Raw genomic sequence first — 23,830 nt, forward strand, 5'->3', positions numbered from 1 at the left:
CTGGGAGCCAATGTAGGTTTTTCGGGACCGGTGTTATGTGGTCTCGGCGGCCGCTCCCAGTCACCAGTCTAGCTGCCACATTCTGGATTAGTTGTAATTTCCGAGTCACCTTACTAAAACTAAGCAATGATGGTTCCAGGCGAGCCTCACTGGTTCCCTGTTCTTTCTCGTCTTGCAGTGGGGCAGCTCTGCAAGGGCAACAGGGACAAGGAAACGTGGATTGATTTCGTACCTCTGCCCAGGAGCCAGCGATGGTAGAACCAGGCGCTCTGGTCGTTTGGATCGGTGAAGAAGGCGTTCTGGACCAGCTCCAGCTCTGGGAGGGAGAAAGAAAAGTCAGGAGGAAGGAAAGAGTGGGGGAAGCAAGGGCCCTGGTGAACGAATCAGTCTCCACTGAAGAAGTAGCAATACTGTAATATGGTACATTCAGGTTCAGCATCTTAAAAAGCATCACCTTGCCATCAAAGGTCTGTATAGTTAAAGCTCTGGTTTTCCCAGTAGTGATATATGGAAGTGAGAGCTGGACCATCAAGAAGAATGGATGCTTTTGAATTCTGGTGCTGGAGGAGACTCTTGAGAGTCCCAAGGACTGCAAGGAGATCAAACCTCTCCATTCTGAAGGAAATCAGCCCTGAGTGCTCACTGGAAGGACAGATCCCGAAGCTGAGGCTCCAATACTTTGGCCACCTCATGAGGAGAGAAGACTCCCTGGAAAAGACCCTGATGTTGGGAAAGATGGAGGGCACAAGGAGAAGGGGACGACAGAGGACGAGATGGTGGGACAGTGTTCTCGAAGTGACCAGCATGAGTTTGACCAAACTGTGGGAGGCAGTGGGAGACAGGAGTGCCTGGCGTGCTCTGGTCCAGGGGGTCATGAAGAGTCAGACACGACTAAACAACAACAACATCATTCAGGTGGGTGGGTGTCAACTTGACGGACTTTGGCCAGTTTAGCAGACATTCCATCTTTTCAGGGAATTCTGGTCCCATTTTTTGGGGGGAGGGGGTGTATGTGTGTGAGAGAGATTAGATTAAGGATCTCCTTCTGCGAACGCCCAGCATCTTACTCAAATTACAATTCCAAGAACTACCGTATTTGGGGGGAAGCCGGAAAGGTTTAAGCTGGTACAAATCCACTGCGGTGCAGTGGTTCTGAGTGCTGGATTTGAGAGGTGCGGGTTCAAATACTATGCAGAATAGTTCAGTTGGTAGAGCACGGGATTCTCCGTCTCAGGGTGGTGGGTTCGAGACCCACGCTGGGCAAGAAGGTTCCTGCATTGCGAGGGGTCAGACTAGATGACCCGCATGGTCCCTTCCAACTCTACAATTCTCAATCCTTGCTCGGCCACAGACTTTGGGCCAGTCACAGTCTTTCGGCCTAACCTACCTCAGAGGGGGATAAAGGAAAAGGAGATAGAGAGACCCTGAATCTGTCAGACTGGAGGGGATTTGATACATCTGCCGCCAGCAACTAGAACTTGGTGCTGGGTGTGTGTGTGTGTGTGTCCAGCCAACACCTTCAAACCCTGCTCAGGATCCGACCCCCTCCAAGCTGCCATTACTGTCAGGGACGATTCAGATGGCGCCATTTTTCAAGCCTGCAGCTACTAAAGACATAAAGAAGCTTTATGGTTTTGATTTCTCTGCTTGAGACTCATGGTATTACCACGAGCTTCCTGCTAACTCTGTAGGCAGTCAGGCTACCCTATGGTTTCCTAAGGTATTTTGAAAGCAATTACCGTCCTTATTTGGATAAGGAATTAAGAACTAAAAAGGATTTCACGGTCTTGACTTTGGATACATTTTACATCTACTCGAATTACGAGTTTTTATACAGAAGCTGACAACCGTACAAAGGTTGGCTACTGAGGCAGACTTCATGTTGAAATGTGTCTGGGTATAAATGATTAAATAGATTATTATTATTATTAGTAGTAGTAGTAGTAGTAGTAGTAGTAGTATTGACGGGGTGATTACTTTTGGTGGGCATTTGGTCTCTGAGGATAATACAGGAGAGGGTTATTTTAGTGTTTGTGTAACCTACAATGGAGTTGTTTTACCTCAGCTTGTTCATCTTGAAGTTATATTTTGAGGAGAATGGAGCTTGCTTCTATTTTTATGTGGTGGACCCCACAGCAATATCTCCAAATCGGGGTCCAGGTTCAAGTTTCTAGCATTGATTTACAATGCCCTTAACCATTTGGGTCCAGGGACGCGGGTGGCGCTGTGGTCTAAACCACTGAGCCTCTTGGGCTTGCCAAACGGAAGGTTGGCGGTTCGAATCCCTGCAACGGGGTGAGCTCCCGTTGCTCGGTCCCAGCTCCTGCCAACCTAGCAGTTCAAAAGCATGCCGGTGTGAGTAGATAAATAGGTACCGCTCCAGTGGGAAGGTAAACGGCGCTTCTGTGCACTCTGGTTTCCATCACAGTGTCCCGTTGCGCCAGAAGTGGTTTGGTCATGCTGGCCGCATGACCTGGAAAGCTGTCTGTGGACAAATGCTGGCTCCCTCGGCCTGAAAGCAAGATGAGCGCCGCAACCCCATAGTTGCCTTTGACTGGACTTAACTGTCCAGCGGTCCTTTACTTTTTTTACCCAAGGACCACAAACTGCAAGTGAAGTTTGTTCCTCCCGTCCCTGGAGGGAATTTGCAAGGATGATTTACCCTCAATCATCCTTGTTTTTCCTCCGCCAACCATCTCCCACTGTTGTGGGGGCTGCCTCCATTAAGGCAGAGTGCAACCAGAAGCCTGGGGGAGCCACTTTTTGTGGTCCCATGACTTGGCTGCATGGATTCCTGTCGAACCTACTGAATACTTTTTATTTATTCCAACAAGCATTTCTCAGCCTAAGTTTTACAGCCTTAGTTTTACAGTTTCGCCTGTGTTTACCTTTTCTATATTACATTTCTTGTATACGAGCTGCATATAAATAGTTTTATCTATTTAAAAGCCCCCGGTGAAGACAGCGCTGGCTCCATGCTTGTTCTACAAAAGTTATTACTCACGTTTCAGGTACGCCGGAGACTAATCCTGGGATTAAATCTCCAACATAGAACGGGAGGTAACGCTCAAGAGCAGATTGAGAAACAACAACACGAAACCTATTTACTGGAAAATTTGGTGTATTAAAAAGACAATGAAAAAAATCTTCTCTGACAGGAGATGTGAAAGGACTGCCATTTGTGATGAAGAGAGTTTTTCTTTTTTCTTAAAAATTAAGGCTGTGTACACAGCATACATTTAAAGCACCCACCCAATGAATTCTGAGAACTGTAGTTTGTTAAGGCTGCTGGGGATTGCAGCTCTGTTGGGTGTGTGAAAACTACACTTCCCAGAATTCTTTGTGGGGGGAGACATGTGCTTTAAATACAAGGTGTGACTGGAAAGTTCGGTGAATGGTCACAGAAATCGGACAGCGAGAAATATTTGAACATAAAATTGGCATCGGAAACCCATGAAATGCTCACAATTGTGCAGGCAGACGAAGCTGTAACTCGAAAGACAATGTATGAGTGGTTTAAGCGTTTCCGTGAAGGGCGGCAAACGTTGACAGAGTTTGTGACTTATTGATGTGGGATCGGCGTTTGTGCTTCCGAACGACGGCGGAAGAATTGCATATTCCATGTGAAATCGTTACTGAGGTTACTGAGTTGTCTCACCCTCCATATTCTCCCAATCCGGCCCCACCGGATTTATTTCTTTTTCCAAAACTGAAATCTGCACTGAAAGGGCACAGATTTCCCAACATTTCACACATCCAAGCTCCTGTGACGAGAGAACTGAAAGCAGTAGGAATAGAGGACTTCTCCAGAAGTTTCCAACAGCTCTATGAACATTGTCAACGCTGCATTGTATCAGAGGAGGCCTACTTTGAAGGCCTGTAAGGCATGTATGTTCGAATATCTCTCGCTGTTCAATTTCTATGACCATTCACTGAACTTTCCGGTCACACCTTGTATATGATGGTTAACAACCTTGAAAGCAATTATAAAACCACTTAAATGCTTGAGGCACAGCTGACTTTTCCAAGGACTTTTTGAAGTTCACCTCAAAGTGTTGGGATTGGAAGTTTGTGCCTGCCTCCTCTGGCTCCCCCCCCCCCCCAGTCCTGCCCCATACCAAAATAGCCCAATTATTTGCCTTCCCTCATAAACTGAAACTTCCAAGTTGTAGAAACCACTCAGAGTTTCTTGCTGGCCCATGACAAAGCGGAAACCGCAAAGACGCAGCGGTTTGGCTTTTGTTCATCTCTTGATCCTTCATTTAAGGGGGTGGGTGGGTCCGCAGGCACCACAAAAGACCAGCCGAAAGGAGGAGGGGCAGAATCGAGACCAGACTGCATGGGAAAGAGGCCAGCCTTTCTGCACGGGATTGTCAAGAATAATTGCATTTTAATCCTGCCATCTCTCAAAAGCAGCTCGGGGCTAGAGGTGGGGTTCTCCCCTCTTCCGTGCTTCAACCTCACAATAAACCTGCAAGAAAGGTTATGATGAAAGTGAGGGACCCAAGGCCATTCAGCGAACTTTGAATGTGGGCCTTTCCATTCCTAGTTTGATACTCTTAACCACTACACTGGGTTTTGGATAATGTCCACCTCTGGGACCAGATCGTCCCCTGTCCTGAACTGCCACATTCCCAAGCAAATTTTTCTGGCCAAAATTATGCTGTTGTTAAATTAAAAACAGACTGCAGTTGGTTTTCACTTGGTACACCGGGTGCTGGCGGTGAAGGTTTCACTCATGATATAATTAGGTAAAGGTAAAGGACCCCTGGAGGGAAGCGGGTGGCGCTGTGGGTTAAACCACAGAGCCTAGGACTTGCCGATCAGAAGTTTGGTGGTTCGAATCCCTGCGATGGGGTGAGCTCCCTTTGCTCGGTCCCTGCTCCTGCCAACCTAGCAGTTCCAAAGCACGTCCAAATGCAAGTAGATAAATAGGTACCACTCCAGCGGGAAGGTAAACGGCGTTTCCGTGCGCTGCTCTGGTTCGCCAGAAGCGGCTTAGTCATCCTGGCCACATGACCCGGAAGCTGTACGCCGGCTCCCTCGGCCAGTAAAGCGAGATGAGCGCCGCAACCCCAGAGTCGGCCACGACTGGACCTAATGGTCAGGGGTCCCTTTACCTTTACCTAAAGGATCCCTGGACGGTTAAGTCCAGTCAAAGGCAACTATGGGGTTGCAGTGCTCATGTCGTTTTCAGGCCAAGGGAGCTGGCATTTGTCCCCAGACAGCTTTCTGGGTCACGTGGGCAGCAGGACTAAACCGCTTCTGGCGCAATGGGACACCGTGACAGAAACCAGAGCGCACGGAAACGCCATTTACCTTCCCGCCCCAGCGGTACCTATTTATCTACTTGCACTGATGTGCCTTTAAACTGCTAGCTTGGCAGGAGCTGGGACAAATCAACGGGAGCTCACCCCGTCGCAGGGATTCAAACTGCCGACCTTCTGATCAGCTAGCCTAAGAGGCTCAGTGGTTTAGACCACAGTGCCACCCGCATCCCACACTCGCGATATACTGCTGCCTTGCTCTGGCCCTCAAACCAGTCCTGGGTGACGTATTAATACATTGCCTGGGCCTTGTGCTTGTTGCCCGTTGACCCTGAAAGGCAAGAAGAGGAGATAGCCTAGGATAGGAGAAAAACACCTAGCATAGAGCTCTGCATCTGTCCAGGTGGCCCCTTGTTCGTGACTGCTCCCTTTCTGAATCCTTCCTTGTGGGCCGCAGGGAGTTACCCACCCTCGTCTCTGTCTCTCTCTTGACTGAGCTGGCTCCAGGCAAGGCTCCCACGCCCCAGCCCTGCCTCTCAGGCCAAACAAAAGCGGCTGCGGGAGACTTCGGGCCGTGAGTGGCAAAGAGGAGCGACGCCTCCATCTGATCCGCTTGGAATTTCACCTGCCCAGGTGAGGGCTGGGTCTCCGGGGAAGAATCCTTGTGTACACTTTTTACTCATGCTGAAGTCATTGCCGTGCACCGCCTTCGATGCGCCCAGGACTGTCAAGAGGGGACGGCCGCTGTGATTCACGGACTCGCACTCCCCGCTGGTGCTGGGGGGAGGGGGAAAAGTTCTGGAGCCCTTGGTGAAAGGGCCGCACCTGCTTTCAAAGCCTCCTCTTCCAAAACTGGGAACAGGGCCCAAGAACCTTGGCTGCCCTCGCAGGTTTGTTCAAGCTGGCGGGCTTATGGGAGTCATAGGACTACAACTCCCATCAGCCCCAGAGAGAAATCTCAGCCCGGAAGCTGCCAGCTGTCATAAGAAGAGGCTTGCTGGTGATCTTTTTCTTCTTTATTCTTTCTTTGTTCTTTTTTCTGATATCTTTCATTTCACTGCTTTATTGTGAATAGCATTTTATAGAGGTATAAATAACCGTAAATATGAAAAGAGACAAAATATTCTCTATTTTTTCCCCCTTGGTTAGATGTAATTTCTTTTTCTTTTGAATTTTCTTTTGTTGTGAATATGTATGTTTTCTAATTTGTACTTAATAAAAATATTAATAAAAATTTTTAAAAAATTAAAAAAGAAAAAAAAGAGGCTTGCTGGATGAGGCCTGCCGGGAAACCAGGAAAAAGGAGTGCTTAGCAGTGGACGAGGCAGGCTGATATTCTGAGCCGAGGATGTAGCTCAGTGGCAGAGGGACTGCTCTGGATGCAGGTCTTAATTTCAATAGCCAGTTAAAAACATCGGAGGCAGCAGAAAAGGCCTATTTCAGACTGCAAGCGTCTCAGAACAGGGCCTTGCCTCCTGCCCTTTGTGAAGTGCCACGCACGCTGACTGCACCAGTAAATTGGTAAGAAATTGGGAGGCAGAACTCAAACTTTGGAACCTATTGACATCAGGCAGGTGCCTTCGCTGTAGGCTTTTCGGAGGCTGTTTTTGTTTAGCCAAGTCTAAAAAAACAACAAGAGGTAAAGGCAAAGGACCCCTGGATGGTTAAACTTGACAATGGGGTGTGGCGCTCATTTCACTTTCAGGCTGAGGGAGCTGGCCTTTGTCCACAGACAGCTTTCAGGGTCATGTGGCCAGCATGACTAAACCGCTTCTGGTGCAACGGGACATCGTGACGGAAACCAGAGCGCACGGAAACGCCGTTTACCTTCCCGCTGCAGTGGTACCTATTTATCTACTTGCACTGGTGTGCTTTTGAACTGAGCTGGGACAGAGCAACCGGAATAGAACACTGACATGTGCTTTTATGTTGTTACTTTTTAGAAGGTTTTAGATAGTTGCTTCCAACTGTTGGTTTTTTGAACTGATTATTTCATTTTTATATTATTGGTGTAAACTGCTTTGAGTTTGCTTTTGCTTTACAGTCAAGTGGTATATAAATTTAATGAAATAAATAAATGAAATAAAACAACAAGACCATTCAGAGCCTCTCAATCCCTCTTTCTCCATTTCCAAAGATCCCAGGAGCGCTGTAACTTTCATTCAGTCATAGAATTGTAGAGTTGGAAAGGGGCCGCGAGGGTCATCTAGTCCAACCCCCGGCAATGCTGGAATCTTTTGCCCAAAGTGGGGCTCAAACCCATGAACCTGAGATTAACAGCCTTATGCTCTACCAACTGAGCTATCCCAGCTATTATCCAATGTGACACAGCAGTTTAGGAGCCCGTGATCAATAATCGACAAGATCTCTATTTGGTGGGAACTACAGTGGTACCTCGGGTTAAGTACTTAATTCGTTCTGGAGGTCCGTTCTTAACCTGAAACTGTTCTTAACCTGAAGCACCACTTTAGCTAATGGTGCCTCCCGCTGCCGCTGCACCACCAGAGCACGATTTCTGTTCTCATCCTGAAGCAAAGTTCTTAACCTGAGGCACTATTTCTGGGTTAGCAGAGTCTGTAACCTGAAGCGTATATAATCTGAAGCGTATGTGGCCCGAGGTACCACTGTAGTGCCCAAGCTTGCTTTCTTTCCTCCTCCCTCCCAGTTCCCTTTTCCTCTTGTGTGGTGTCTCTTAGATTGCAAACAGGACTTACCACCAATATCGTGCTAGACACTCTGAGAGCCTTTTTTTTCCAGCTGGAGAGTGGGATAAAAATGCTTTTCAAACCAACAACAGCATGCCTCCCTATGGGGACTCCTCCCACCAACTCCTGCTGTGCCAACCCAACAATAGGAGGAACACTGAAATCATTTCCACGCAGCCCGGTTAAGGAGCTTGTGATTTCCTTCCAGGCCCACCTTTCAGCAGGATTTCCTCCGTGATCCGGCCTTGCTGTTGGGCATCGGGGTAAAGCTGCGGGAGGAGGTGGCTGCGATAGTGCCAGGAGGAGTAGTTGGAGAAGTTCCGGGTGATGAGGCTGTCGCTGAAGGCCAACTCGTCCTGGGGGGCGACCTGAGACTGCCGCACCACGAAGCGCCGGTAGTCCCAGCAGTGAACTGCAGGGGGCAGGAAAGAGGAAAGAGGGGCGGGAGGGTCAAAGGTCAGCCTGCCCAATTACCCTCCTCCCCAAAGGCACTCTGGCTTGGGAAACCCAGCCAGATGGGTGGGGCATGAATAATAAATCATCATCATCATCATCATCATTATTATTATTGGCTGGTTATCTGATCACACAGACCCTGGGACTCTTAAGAGCATGAAAAGAGCCTGCTAAATATACATCCCAAGGTGATTTAGAGACATACCCTTCGAGACAGCTACGGTTTTGGGAAAAATGAGAGCACACAAAAAAGAATGAAGAGCAGTCCGTGAACAGAGGGAGGAGGTGAACCAAGAGGATTGGAAGAAATTTAAAGATTATTTAGCTAAATACGTTAAGATAACATAAATAGAATTACTTGCGAGTACCAGATAGGCCTAGGATTTCAATTCGTGATGTTGTAAAATACCATTGTTAATGTTAAAATGAGAAGAAAGAAAAATTGACTAAGTAAATTTTGTGGGAAAATAGTTTCGGGAAACTGTTACAATGGAGTATAGGGAAACTCAGCTAGGGGGATTTGAGGAAGTCATTCAACAATGTTAACAAAAGTGGAATCATTATAGCAAGGAGAAAATGTTTGTTTGTTTTTGATTTTTTTGTATGTTATAAATTGGAAAACCAATAATATTTTTTTTGGAAAAAAAAAACCCCAACAAGATTGAAGAGCAACACAAAAGGAACACAAGAGCAGAGATGCTTTTCTCTGGCTTAAAATATATTCAGTTGCTCCAGAAGAAGAAGAAGAAGAAGAAGAAGAAGAAGAGGAGGAGGAGGAGGAGGAGTTTGGATTTGATATCCTGCCTTTCACTCCCTTTAAGGAGTCTCAAAGTGGCTAACAATCTCCTTCTCCTTCCTCCCCCACAACAAACACTCTGTGAGGTGAGTGGGGCTGAGAGACTTCAGAGAAGTGTGACTAGCCAAGGTCACCCAGCAGCTGCATGTGGAGGAGCAGGGAAGCGAACCCGGTTCACCAGATTACGAGTCTACTGCTCTTAACCACTACACCACACTGGCAGGTGGTGTGTCTTGTTTGGACTGTTCCACCGAACCGAAAGCCCTGCTCCCAGGTTACTGGGGAGCGAGCATCTGACATCGTGGGGACTTTTAAGAGGGAAAATCTCCTGCAGAACAGTGTGACCGGCTGGGTATATAAGGGATTATGAGGCAGTCTCTCTCGGGCAACCTTGTTCTCAGTTGTGCAAGCATCTTAAGGGGGCAGGTGATCAGCATAAAGGAATTAATATCATCTCTCTCTCATCCTGCCGTGGCGATTGTTGGTTGGATGGAATACTGTGTTAGAAAATGACAGCTGCACGAATTATTATAGCTAGGAAGTGGAAGGGGCAAGCAGAATATAAAATGGAAGAATGGGATAAAGAGGTGTGGGATATAGCTATTAATGATAAATTAACACGTGCCATTAAGGTAAGATGGAGAATATGCTGGGGAAATGATTGTAGAATTTGCACTGTTGAAACGGAATGGGGTCAAACCATCGCAAGAGGCATTGGAATAGTTACAATGGAACTATTTATGGTTATTACTTTGTAAAAATAAAATAAAAATAATTTAAAAAGAGAACAAAAAAAAAAGGAAGTGGGGGGAAAGAAACTGAGGTGTGAAAGCTAGGAGCTAAATGTGGAAACAAGAATTACCGACGAAAGAAGAATGGCAGAAAAAATTAATGGACTATGCAGAATTAGATAAGATGACAGGAAGGATCCGAAACCTGCGAGACCAGAGATTCTCAAAGGACTGGAGTAAATACCGTATTTTTCGCCCTATAGGACGCACTTTTTCCCCTCCAGAAATGAAGGGGAAATGTGTGTGCGCCCTATGGAGCGAATGCAGGCTTTCGCTGAAACCTGGAGAGTGAGAGGGGTTGGTGCGCACCGACCCCTCTCGCTCTCCAGGCTTCGTGCAGCTCTCCGCAAGCCTTGGGAGCTCCGCAGGAGTTCCCGGCGGGTTCCCAAGGCTTGCGGACAGCAGCCTGCATCCCGAAACCTGGGGCGCACTGCACAGCGCACCCCGGGCTTTGTGCAGACATCGGGCAGCCCCACAAGCTCGGGGGACAGCGGGGAGGCAGAGCGCCGCCATCCCGCTGTTCCCCGACCTGGTTTTGGGGGGGAAATAAAGGGAAAAAAAATCCCCCTTTATTTCCCCCCAAAAAGCTAGGTGCGCCCTATGGGCCGGTGCGTCCTATGGGGCGAAAAATACAGTATTTGAATTATTTGAAAAGCAATTGTAACAAACAGATTACGCTAGTACGACTGCAAGATGTTTTGTAAGGGTGATAATGCGAAATATCGCAGAGAAGTTTATGAAGAGAGCTATTAGTTAAGGATAATTAAAAGTAACAGAGAAATTAAGAAATGTAGATTAAGTGATAAAGACAGAAAAATCTTCAGATGCGCTTGATGGAAGTCCAAAATATTGTATAAGAAAGCATGTTATATGATTTTTGGAAATTATTTGTAAAAACTGATAAAAAATATTATATAAAAAAAAAGAAAGCTACGAGCTAAATCGCACCTTAAACCTAGTTATGATGGAAGCCATTGGATAAGAAAGGGCGTTGGGGGTGAATAATGGCTTCGTTTGGGGGACAAAAAGTATTAAGAGTTACTCAGAGGCAATTTTACAATCGTTTTCTTTTACAGGCTGCGGAAAGTCAGGGGCAGGGATGAGCCATCATGGGATGGTAAGAGTTGGGAAAGACCCCTAAGGCCGTCTAGTCTGACCCCCTGCAATGGAGAATCTCAGCTAAAGCACCCATGGGAGATATACAGCGGTACCCCGCAAGACGAATGCCTCGCAAGACAAAAAACTCGCAAGACGAAAGAGTTTTTCGTTTTCTGAGGTGCTTCGCAAGACGGATTTCCCTAAGGGCTTGCTTTGCTAGACGAAACGGCCCTGCCTCTCGTGTCATGGCGACGCGCACTGCACGCACACACGCTCGCTTCCCCGCTCCTCCGGCTCCCTCCCACTTTCCGGCTGACGGTTAGTGCCTCGCGCCACTGCCCACCGCCCTCGCGCGCTCCCCTCAGAGAGCCGTTGCCGCCAGCGCCTCTCTCTCCCTCAGGTGAAGAGGATGGTGGCGGTTCCACCGAGTCGCGCTCCTGAGCCCCGCCGCCCTCCAGCAGCCGCGTCGTGCGGTGGCCACAACGCGCGGGTGAGTCTGAGGTACCGGCTGCGGCAGCTGTCCTGCTTTTCCCCACCCCACCCTGCCGTTGTCAGTGTTTAAATGCAGTGGTGCTTCGCAAGACGAAAAAACTCGCACAACGAAAAAACTCGCGGAACGAATTAATTTCGTCTTGCGAGGCACCACTGTATGGCGTCAGAAACGGAATGAGGTGATGAGGAAGGAAAAGGCCTACAGTTGCGTTCGTCGCTCTCCAGGAACTTGCTGCACAGCTCCAGCTCGCGGGCCCAATCCGGCTCCGGAATGTGCTCCATCACCCAGCAGCGGTGGCGCCATGTGCCATAAGATTTGGGGTTGACCCGCAAGCAAGATTCCAGGAAGGACAGCTCAGCCTTGCAGAGGGCTTGCATCTCCTCTGGGGTCCTGGCACAGAGGAGATAATAGTAATAATAATATTAATAATAACAACAATAATTTATCTATACCCTGCCCATCTGGCTGGGTTTCCCCAGCCACTCTGGGTGGCTCCCAACAGAATACAGACATACCTCGGGTAGAAGTTGCTTCAGGTTGAGCGTTTTCGGGTTGCGCTCCGCGGCGACCCAGAAGTAACGGCATGCATTACTTCTAGGTTTCGCCGCTTGCGCAGACGCTCAAAATGACGTCACACGCATGCGCAGAAGCAGCGAATCGCGAGCTGTGCTTGCACAGACTCACAGATGCAGGTTGCGTTCACTTCAGGATGCGAAGGGGGCTCCGGAACGGATCCCGTTCGCATCCAGAGGTACCACTGTAATAAAAACACCATAAAACATCACACATTAAAGACGTCCCTAAACAGGGCTGCTGTCAGGGAACTGCCATCGGCAGGACAGGAGGTGCCAAGGCTCTCTGAGGTAGAGAGAGACTTGACACCTGAAGAGGGAACCAGTAGGGGGCGAACAGGAACGTCAAGGGAAGGAGAGTCGGAGGAATGGCTCAGAGATGCTTCCAGTGAAAACAGTGGGGAAGTCTCAGGACCTCCTATAGGAACACCCGTTCCTCGGCGGAAACTGTCACGCAGAGAGTCCAGAAGACGTGTTTCCGTTAAGGAGCTTTTATGTTGGAAACGTTTCCGAAAGCAGCCACTTTCGGATTCTGCTAGCGACTGACGCAGCCATGCTGGAGGGGCTCCGTCACAGGCAGAGGTTTGAGAAGCTGTTCAAACTCTGAGGGATTGCAATTTACACACAAGCAGCTCTTCATCCCATCACAGCAATCCGAAAGTCACCGAAAGCTAGCTTGTGCCAGGGAGAGGCATCATGAGCGAACCAGCAGGAACCGGAGGGGCAGCTGGAGGAGGTCCAAGCCTGGAGGAAAGGTATAGGACGTTGGAAATCCAGCTTGCCTTGCAGACGGCGAGGCTGGAAGAAAGGAGGGCTCAGGATGCAGAGAGGGGGAGGGAGAAAGCCACCCCACTCAACAGAAAGATGCCAGGATTGGTGCAGAAATTTGGGGGGGACCCCAGGAACTACCATGCCTTTAGGACAGAGATGCAATATGCTCTCAATCTGCAATTCGATGACTTCCCTGATGAGGAATCGCGAGTGGCTTTTGTAATTAGCCACCTCGAATCAGGGGCGAAGGACTGGGTTAGACCCTTGATGGCAGCAAATAATGAGATCCTAAAGGACGCGATGAAGTTTTTTCGTGCCATGGACCTGATGTTTTCCAGTGACATTGAGCAGGGAGGGGTGCGAAGGCAGTTAATGGCTTGCAAACAGGGAAACCGGACTGTCCGTGAGTACTGGACTGAGTTCACTATGTTGATTCATCGATTGGGGTGGGACTTGGCTTCTGAGCCCATTCAAATGCTTTTCGAAGAGGGTCTGTCTTCGTCCTTGAAAGATGAACTTTCCCGGAACCCCAGAGCAGAGTCTATGGACCAGCTGACTAAAGCCGCGCTAGCCATTGGAGCGCGCCAGGAAGCGAGGGCTTTGGAGAAGCGGGAGGGGAAAGGAGAACGTTGGAGGGAGCTCCGCATTCCAGACATTCCAGAGCAGCCTTTCCCGCCGGCAGAGCCGATGGAAGTGGGAACAGCGCGTGCGCGCACAGTTTCAAACATCGGTGAAGGGCGGAAGAAAGAGGGAAAGGGCGGGAAAAAATGCTATCTCTGCCAACAGCCAGGACACTTTGCCAGAGTCTGTCCACGGAGAAAGGAATGGCAAGGCATGGCAGGAGCTGTTGGGGGAGAGGAGGAGGAAAGCACAGAGCAAGTAAAAGCCAACGCCTGGCTGCCGTCGGGGCACAGCAGCCAGGCTCAAAAGCAGTGAGAGTGCCCGCACCAGAACCTCCCAGGCCTGCTCTAGTGATAGAGGTGTTGCTAGAGCTGCCAAATGGACACCCCCTACAGATCAAGGCCCTGCTGGATTCAGGCAGCTCCTGTAATTTCATGAGTAAGGAGTTCGCAGCTGAGCACCAGATACAAACCCTCCCCTTAAGTAAACCCCTGCAGGTAACCACGATTGACGGCAGAGAGCTGTTGGGAGGAGAAGTGAACCAACAGACAGTTCCCATGATAATGAGGGTGGCAAGACACACCGAGAGGATAGCGTTTAATGTGGCCACATTGGGAGGAGCTCCCATTATTTTGGGGATGAGCTGGCTGGCACTACACGATCCTCTAGTGGGATGGCACCAGAGGGTGGTCTCCTTTGGGTCGGCGCATTGCCTGGAACACTGCAAGCAGGGGAAGGATCCAGGGGGAGCCAAGATCACCTTAGCTGGGATGGAGGTAATGAAGCAAGGGGAGGTGCCTCCGCAATATGCAGATCTGAGCAACGTATTCAGCGAAAGAGAAGCGGACAAACTGCCGCCGCATAGACCCTTTGACTGTCAAATCAACCTACTCCCGGGGGCTCAACTCCCAGTGGGCAAGCTGTACGCCATGTCAGACAGGGAGATGCAGGAGCTGAGGGAGTTCATTGACAAAAACCTGAAGAGGGGTTTCATCAGAGAGTCCCGAGCGGTGGGGGGCAGCCCAGTGTTTTTTGTGGACAAAAAAAACACAGATAAGCCGAGACTTGTAGTGGATTTCAGGGCCCTAAACGCCGTGTCGGAACCCCTGGCCTTTCCTATGCCCCGAATTGATGACATTCTGACCAGGGTGAGGAAGGGGAAGATTTTTACAAAACTGGACCTGCGGGGGGCGTATAATCTGATACGAATAAGGAAGGGGGATGAATGGAAGACCACCATGTTCACCCCTTTGGGAGCATTTGAATACCTCGTAATGCCCTTCGGTCTCCAAGCCGGCTCCGCATGTTTTCAAGCTTTCATCAACCACGTCCTGGGGCCGTTGCTCTACAAGAATTGTGTGGCCTTTTTGGATGACGTGTTGGTGTATTCGGAAAATGAAGAGCAGCATGTGAGGGACGTGAGAGAAGTGTTGGGCCGGCTGCAAGCCAATCAGCTGTGGGTGAAACTGGAGAAGTGCCAGTTTCATGCCAAGGAGGTGGAATTCCTGGGGTACCGCCTGTCAGACCAAGGATTGGCCATGGATCCAGGCAAGGTCCAGGCGGTGCTGGAATGGAAGACACCGAAAACCAAGAAGGATGTGCAAAGATTCCTGGGGTTTGGGAACTTTTATCGGAAGTTCATCAAGAATTTTGCACACTTGACGGCGCCCATCACCGACTGCCTCAGTAGCAAGAAGAAATTTGTTTGGACGGCGGAGGCGGAGAGAGCTTTTGAAGAACTGAAAAGGGCTTTCGCTTCGGAAGAACAACTTCTGCATGTGGACCTACAGAAGCCCATGAGGGTGGAGACAGACGCGTCAGACAGAGCGGTGGGGGCTGTGCTTCTTCAGCCGGGAAGAAATACGTCGGAGTGGAGACCGTGTGCCTTTTTCTCGAGGAAGCTGAATAAGTCCGAGCGGAACTACACGGTGTATGACAGGGAACTACTTGCCATTCACGAAGCGTTCCGGAGGTGGAGACATTTATTGATTGGGGCACAACACAAGGTGCAAGTGTGCACCGACCACAAGAATTTGGAGTATTGGAGAACAGCTCGAGTACTCAACCAACGGCAAGTGAGATGGGCACAGGAATTTTCCAAATTCCACTTTGAGATTTGTTATGTACCAGGCCCAGAGAACGTCAGGGCGGACGCTCTCTCACGCAAACCAGAGTACTTGGAAGGGGAGGGGGCAAGCGAAGAAAGACATGTCATTCCTGAGGACCGCTGGGTGTGTGGGGCGGCGCTGGTGGGGAGACGAGAGCTGGTAGAAGAAACGGAAACTGACGAATATGCCCAAAATAAGCTCAGAGGCCTCAGGGGAGAGGGTGAGAGCCCGGAGGGTTTTGAAGAAAGAAATGGGGCATTGTATTACAAAGGAGCACTGTATATACCAGAAGGTGAATTGAGAGGGAGGGTACTCAAGCAGTTGCATGATAGTCCCACGGCGGGACATTTTGGACAACACAAGACCATGTGGATGGTCACCAGGGAGTTTTGGTGGCCCAAGGTGAGGGAAGATGTAAAGGAGTATGTAAGAGGGTGTGACCAATGCCAGAGGGCCAAGGGGGAAAGAAGGGCGCCGGCAGGGTTATTGGAACCACTACCCACGCCAGAACGGCCTTGGGAGGCGGTATCAATAGATTTTATGACGGATCTGCCCAAATCCAAAGGGAAGATGGCCATCATGGTAGTAGTGGACCTGTTAACTAAGATGTGCCACTTTGTAGCATGTTCACATGCAGTCACAGCGGAAGAAACAGCGAAGTTGTTTGTAGAACACGTCTTCCGGCTGCATGGCGCCCCCTTGAGGGTTGTCTCGGACCGCGGGAAACAATTTACTTCCAGGTTCTGGAGGAAGCTCATGAGCTTGCTGCACGTGGAAGTCAATTTTTCGACGGCCCGGCATCCTGAAACCAACGGGCAGGCGGAAAGAGCAAATGGCATCCTCCAACAATATCTGAGGTGCTATGTCAATGACAGAGGGAATGATTGGGTCGAAAAGCTGGCGCTGGCAGAATTTGCCTACAACAATGCGGAGCATGTGTCCACAGGGATGAGCCCCTTTTTGGCCAATTACGGGTGTCACCCCAGGGCATTCCCGGGGGAGGGGGGCGAGAGATGGAGCGTCCCAGCGGCCGAACATTTTGTAGAAGAGATGGAAGCGATCCATCGTCAGCTTCAGCTCAACTTAGAAAGGGCCAAGGCTCAATATAAGAAGCAGGCAGACAAGAACAGGAGGGAAGGTGAAACCATAAGGGTGGGGGATCAGGTGTGGTTGTCCACCCAAGGGTTGCCGTTCAAAGGGGGTTGTAAGAAATTAAGACCCAAGAGATTGGGACCCTTTGAGGTCATTCAGCAGGTCAACCCAGTGGCTTTCAAACTCCGGTTACCCAACCACATGAAATTGCATCCAGTGTTCCACAGGTCATTACTGTCACCGTACAAGGGGGGAGGTGAAGAGGAGCACACCAGGGGACCGGTCTTGGAAGAGAGGGAAAGCAGTAACCATGTAGCGGAAATCCTCGATTCCAGGTGGAAGGGCAATCAGGTGGAGTATTTAGTGGCGTGGGAAGGGGAACCGGAGTCAGAAAACACCTGGGTGACTGCAGAGGAGGTCAATGACGAGGTTTTAACAGAAACGTTCCACCAAAGATTCCCGCGGAAACCACAGCCGGTAACAAGGTTTAGAAGGGAGTATTTCGGCACCACAGACAAGGAAGAGGAACTGGAAGGATTCGCGGAGTCGGAGTTGGAAGAAGGAACGGACTCAGATGACGAGGAGTACCGAGAGACTAGGAACCACAACGAGTGGAGAAAGGTGTTCGAAACTTCAGACGATGAGGAAGGTTCTTTCCGGGGTTTTACCTCCTCACAACCCGTAGGGGAGGAGACGGGAGGGGGTGAAGGGGGCCCTGGAGGGGAGGTGGATGTCAGGGAACTGCCATCGGCAGGACAGGAGGTGCCAAGGCTCTCTGAGGTAGAGAGAGACTTGACACCTGAAGAGGGAACCAGTAGGGGGCGAACAGGAACGTCAAGGGAAGGAGAGTCGGAGGAATGGCTCAGAGATGCTTCCAGTGAAAACAGTGGGGAGGTCTCAGGACCTCCTATAGGAACACCCGTTCCTTGGCGGAAACTGTCACGCAGAGAGTCCAGAAGACGTGTTTCCGTTAAGGAGCTTTTATGTTGGAAACGTTTCCGAAAGCAGCCACTTTCGGATTCTGCTAGCGACTGACGCAGCCATGCTGGAGGGGCTCCGTCAAAGGGAGAGGTTTGAGAAGCTGTTCAAACTCTGAGGGATTGCAATTTACACACAAGCAGCTCTTCATCCCATCACAGCTGCCTTCAGATGTCTTCTAAAAGTCAAATAGTTGTTTATCTCCTTGACATTTGATGGGAGGGCGTTCCACAGGGCGGGCGCCACCACAGAGAAGGCCCTCTGCCTGGTTCCCTGTAATCTCACAGGGAGGGAACCGCCAGAAGGCCCTTGGCTCTGGATCTCAGTGTCCAGGCTGAACGATGCGGGTGGAGACACTCCTTCAGGTATACTGGGCCTTTGAGGCCATTTAGGGTTTTAAAGGTCAGCACCAAAACTTTGAATTGTGCTCGGAAACGTTCAGGGAGCCAATGTAGGTCTTTTAGGACCGGTGTTATGTGGTCTCGGCGGCCGCTCCCAGTCACCAGTCTAGCTGCTGCATTATGGATTAATGAGGAGTGTGTAGTCACACCTTGCTTACAAAGCTCCTCTCGCCCTATTTCACCCCCTCCCCTCTCTCTGCTACTCTGACTCCACTCACTCGTCCTGCAGGTGAAGGAAGATCTCCCGGCGAAAGTTCCAGAGGGTGGCAAAGTCTGGGTTGGCGCCCAGGATTTGGCTTGTCAACTCCAAGGCTTCCTTGTCCAGCTGCCCCAATTTCCTCTGAAGGAGAAGAGAGAGAACAGACGTGTGCTTGTCAAAGCTGGAGTCCAACAATGGGAAAAGGAGTCTTTATTTAGTATCATTCGCCCAAATTCAGCAGCTGCCTTCTACGCCAACTTTTCACCGCCAGCTTGTGGAGGTAACACTCTGCTTTGCGAAGGCAAACCTTCTCCCGCCAGCACATTCGATCCATAAGATGCACAGATATTTCCCCTTAGTTTTTAAGAGGAAAAAAGTGCGTCTTATGGAGCGAAAAATGCGGTATCTAAAAAGACAACAAAATGAACTGGACTCCTTGGCAGGTTCTGAATAAACAGACACAAATTTATTGGTTGAGAACATGACGGATAGATATGTAAGGATATGTACAATTTTATAACATGCAGAGAAAATATCTGAAGAGAAATCAGGGAGAGGAGCTGAGGGAAGTCCGGGGGGGGGGGGGAGGGGAGAAAAACAATGTATGTGATTATATGGTTTGATAATTTGCTTTGTGGAAATGGATTAATAATACAGTGGTGCCTCGCAAGATGAAATTAATTCGTTCCGCGAGTCTCTTCGTCTACTGTTTTTTTTGTCTTGCGAAGCAACCCTATTAGCGGATTAGCGCTATTAGCGGTTATTAAAGGTTTAAGGGATTAGCGGATTAGCTGCTAAAAGGCTATTAGCAGCTTAGCTGCTTAGAAAAAGGGGGTGGGGAGTGAAAAAAAATCGCAAGAATCGCAAGACATTTTCGTCTTGTGAAGCAAGCCCATAGAGAAATTCGTCCTGCGAAGCGCATTGAAAAACGGAAAACCCTTTCGTCTAGCGGGTTTTCCGTCTTGCGAGGCATTTGTCTTGCGGGGCACCACTGTAATAAAAAATTAAGATCCATGACAGGGTGAAGGCTGCTTTTGTTTGAGAAGGACGGAGAACGGAGAGAAGAAGGTCTTTGCACACCTGCCTCGCCTTCTCTGCCCCTACGACTCTGCCCAGCCCTTTTACCTTCTCAAAGATGGCTTTTGTGGCCGTCACGTACTGGCGCAGCTTCTTCTCCCGCTCAATGCGCTTGGCTTCCGCCTGCTCCTCTGTCGTTTTAACCTTCAGCCTGCCGTGCTGTTGAGAAAACAGGAACCCATCTTTTAGCGAGGCGGGTCCTACATTCGGCAACTCCCTGGCCATTGACATTTAAGTAGGCGCCTCCCCTATGCTCTTTTTGGAGCCTGCTAAAATTTTTCTTCTGCTCAGTTGACATGTCGTTTTCAGTTCTATTTTGGATCTCTTGGTTTTGTTTATATTTTGTTTTTGTTTTTTTTAAAGGAAAAAACCCTTGCGTTTAACTTTGGAATTTTCTCGACAAATTTCTGCTCTTTGTGAACGGAAACTCTTATTTACACTGAAGCAACCTCCAAACTCTGTTAAATAAATAAGCACAGTAAATAATAAATAAAGTAACGACAAGACTATAGAAAATGCCCGGGAGGGATCACAGAAAGAACAAGACTCGCCAGCCTCTGACGGCTACTCACCATGTTGACTGCACAGCAAAAATGACTCCAGCAGGCAAAATTAGGAGTTAATTATGTATCCTGGGGGGAAACAAATGAAGATGAGTGAGATAGGACAGTGATGCAGCCCACCTTCAGGTGCTATTTCTTTTCCTCTTTATTACAATTTGAAGCCCCACTCTTGTATTTTAGAATGAGTTGATTTTAGAATGCGTTTCAATTAATTGATTGTGATTTTATGTCAACTGGGTTACTTTTATTGTTGTTAGCCGCTCTGAGCCCGGCTTCGGTTGGGGAGGGCGGGAGATAAATAAAATATTATTATTATTCCAATGAGCTTAAGGTACGCTCGATTCTCAATGCCACCCCATCTCTTTCCACCCTGTGAGGCAGGTTAGGCTAAGAGCGATTGGAGGCCTAAGGGTGCCCCGTAAGCTTCATAGCTGAGCAGGAATTTAAACCTGGCCCTTCCCAGCCCTGGACCATTCCCCTAACCACTGCACCACCACTTATAATCCCGGGACTCGCTCCTGTCCTTTTTAAGTGTGCGACCACACAATGGCATCTTGCGTTTTCCTTACAACAGTCCTGTGAGGGAAGAGTAGCCAGGAACCACAGAACTGTAGAGTTGGAAGGGACCCTGAGGATAATAATAATAATAATAATAATAATAATAATAATAATAATAATTTATTATTGATACCCCGCCCATCTGGCTGGGCTTCCCCAGCCACTCTGGGCGGCTTCCAAAATATATATTAAAATACTGTACTACATCAAACATTAAAAGCTCCCCTAAACAGGGCTGCCTTCAGATGTCTTCTGAATGTCAGGTAGTTGTTTATCTCTTTGACATCTGGTGGGAGGGCGTTCCACAGGGCGGGCACCACTACCGAGAAGGCCCTCTGCCTGGTACACTGTAACTTGGCTTCTTGCAGTGAGGGAACCGCCAGAAGGCCCTCGGTGCTGGACCTCAGTGTCCGGGTAGAACGATGGGGGTGGAGACGCTCCTTCAGGTATACAGGATCATCTAGTCCAGGGGTCAGCAAACTTTTTCAGCAGGGGGCCGGTCCACCATCCCTCAGACCTTGTCGGGGGCCGGATTATATTTTGGAAAAAAAGAGAACGAATTCCTATGCCCCACAAATAACCCAGAGATGCATTTTAAATAAAAGCACACATTCTACTCATGTAAAAACACCAGGAAGCCCCACAAATAACCCAAAGATGCATTTAATATATGAAAAAGTATTGCTCAAATATGCTAATATGCCTGGATTAAAATGTGAAGTACTAGATGGAAGAAAAATTAGTAAGGAAAGATAATAAGAACATATAGATGATTTGAGAAGGTTGCAGAATGCAAAGATTATTGTAAATTGTATAGTGTGGAGGAAATCGAGTGGGGGCGGAGGGAAGTGGAAGGAAGGAGAAAAGAATAATATGATGGATTGAGGAAATAGAAACGTAAATGTATGGGGGGATGGGGAGGAAATGGTGTTGGCTTTGGTACATCTGTATTTTAAAGTATTATGTGAAAACCAAGAAGAAGAAGAAAATTAAAAAATGATCTAGCCAAACCCCCTGCAATAGCAGGGATTGAACCTGCAACCTAATCAGTATCACACTCTAACAAAATGAAGAAAGCAGTTTTCCCATTATGGGAGGAATTGAGTATCCTTGTCACCTGCAACTGATAACAATGTCACACACATTGTTCGAGAGGGCAGTCCGCCATGGAAACTTTTGGCCAACCTGTTGCCTTCCAGAGGTTTCGGAGGGCACCTGGTTGGCAAAGGCTGCCTTGCAGTGTACCTAAGCCATCGCCGGCACCTAGCACCCAGGGGCAGCTTCTGCAGCCACAACTGCTGATGGTCCCCAGCCCCATAAGCTTTTCTTTGTGTGCCGCTCCAAGCAACGGTTATGCTAGCTACGGTTCCAGTTGCCCACGATGCCACGGGCATCACTCTGGGCATTATGGGAAATAATAAGGGCTGGGTAGGCTCAGTTGAGGACGCGGGTGGCGCTGTGGGTTAAACCACAGAGCCTAGGACTTGCCGATCAGAAGGTCGGCGGTTCGAATCCCCGCGACGGGGTGAGCTCCCGTTGCTCAGTCCCTGCTCCTGCCAAACTAGCAGTTCGAAAGCACCTCAAAGTGCAAGTAGATAAATAGGTACCGCTCCGGAGGGAAGGTAAACGGTGTTTCCGTGTGCTGCTCTGGTTCGCCAGAAGCGGCTTAGTCATGCTGGCCACATGACCCGGAAGCTGTACGCCAGATCCCTCGGCCTGTAAAGCGAGATGAGCGCCGCAACCCCAGAGTCGGCCACGACTGGACCTAAGAGTCAGGGGTCCCTTTACCTTGACCCTTTTAGGCTCAGTTACCCAGCAGGTGGTAGGAGGCGGCGATGCTTCAAAATACGAGTTGCTGGAGACTGCAGGAGGGGAAAGGGCTCTTGGGCTCAGGTCCCGCTTGCAGGTTTCCAGAGCCTGCTGGATCAGGCCAGCGGCCCACCCAGTCCAGTATCCTGATCTCACAGCGGCCAACCAGCCTTCTCCTCCATGAACTTGTGGCAATCTGCTTTATGGCCATCCAAGTTGGCCATCAGTGCCTCAAGTGGCAGGGAGTTCCACAGGCTAACTCTGCAGGGCGCTAGACCCCTTTGCCTGATTGGAAGCCCAAGGCGAAATGGCATTATTTCAACAGCATGGCAGCCCTTTTTCGGGGCTTCTGTGCACCTGCCACCCCTTCAGCTTTCACTCCTGGGTGTACAAATCACCCCTCTGCTTTCCTGAGCAATGCACTGAAAATGCAGTTAAAGGCAAGCCAAAAAACAAAACAAGACCACCAGCACTTTTGCTCCTCCTACTCCCCACCCCTCGGCAGGGGTGAAAATGGTCTCTTCCGAGGAAACCTGGCCAAGCTCCCAAGGGGCGAGACCATCCCGAAAAGGCCCACGGGGGTGGGCAGGGTGGGTTTCAGGGAAAGGCGCCGCTGGGCTAATCCGAGAAGCCTCTAGGGGGCGATACCAACCCGGCACGGAGGAGAGGGGTGGATATGGAAGCGTCCCGGGCCGCGTGGTCTCGTCCGCAGCGACACAGCAAAGCAAGGCTCGGCACCAGAGGGCGAGTCCAACTGGGGCGGAGCGAAGAGGGCGGGGGTGTTGCGGTGTGTAAATAGAACGTACCATTGCCGCTCGAGGAGCATCGAGTTGAATCCTCCTGAGCGGACGGAGCGTCTCTATTCTTAAAGGGGAAGCGCTCTCTCTCTCTCTCTCTCTCTCTCTCTCTCTCTCTCTCTCTCTTGCTCTTAAAGGGAAGGCAGTGGGAAGATCTCTTGCGCAGACAATTAAGACTCTGTTTGCTTTTAATTTCTTTTTTACTTTTATGATGTCATTATTGGGTTTGTGTTTTTATATTGTTGTAAGCCTCTGTGATATACGGTATTTTAATGATGCATCAGTATATAATTTTTTTTTAAAAAATAAATGAATAATTATTTATAGGAATCAGAATTATTTTATGTAGCTCCTAATAGCAGTTTAGAGAAGGGAGTCTCTGCCCCAGGCTGGTTGCAAGCAGAGGAGTAGCACTGAGGTTTTCCAAAGCAACTACTCTATTCCGAACTTAAAAATGGAAAGTGAAATGCTGATGGTCAACAAAAGAGGCTTAAAGACATTCTCAAGGCACTTCTTTTTCAAATGCAGTATAAACACGGATAATTGGGAAACACTGGCCTGCGAAAGCTCCAGTTGAACAGCCTTTACCAAAGGTGTCGTGGACTTTGAAGACGCAGGACGCAAGGGAGAAACTCGCTAAGAGGAAGGCACGCTTGGCAAATCCACACCGTGATCAGC

At 49.2% G+C, this 23,830-nt stretch overlaps 1 protein-coding gene across 5 annotated transcripts in view; it reads right to left on the minus strand.

The window, feature by feature from the left end:
* RABGGTA (Rab geranylgeranyltransferase subunit alpha) overlaps positions 1–23,140 on the minus strand; it is a 37,827-nt gene extending 14,687 nt beyond the window's left edge. The window contains exons 1-7 of one of the 5 annotated variants that reach the window (XM_083410372.1): positions 23,008–23,140; positions 19,998–20,057; positions 19,474–19,584; positions 18,368–18,489; positions 11,809–11,996; positions 8,187–8,384; positions 233–316 (exon numbers count right to left, since the gene is read on the minus strand). In XM_083410372.1, the coding sequence (XP_083266498.1) occupies positions 233–316; positions 8,187–8,384; positions 11,809–11,996; positions 18,368–18,489; positions 19,474–19,584; positions 19,998–20,000 (706 nt within the window). In that variant the 5' untranslated portion in view covers positions 20,001–20,057; positions 23,008–23,140. The other 4 variants (XM_083410373.1, XM_083410374.1, XM_083410375.1 and 1 more) reach the window with 4 other exon arrangements.
* Positions 23,141–23,830: the final 690 nt, after the last annotated feature.

Source organism: Podarcis tiliguerta (assembly GCF_965153285.1).
Source record: "Podarcis tiliguerta genome assembly, chromosome: 13".
Lineage (NCBI taxonomy): Eukaryota > Metazoa > Chordata > Lepidosauria > Squamata > Lacertidae > Podarcis > Podarcis tiliguerta.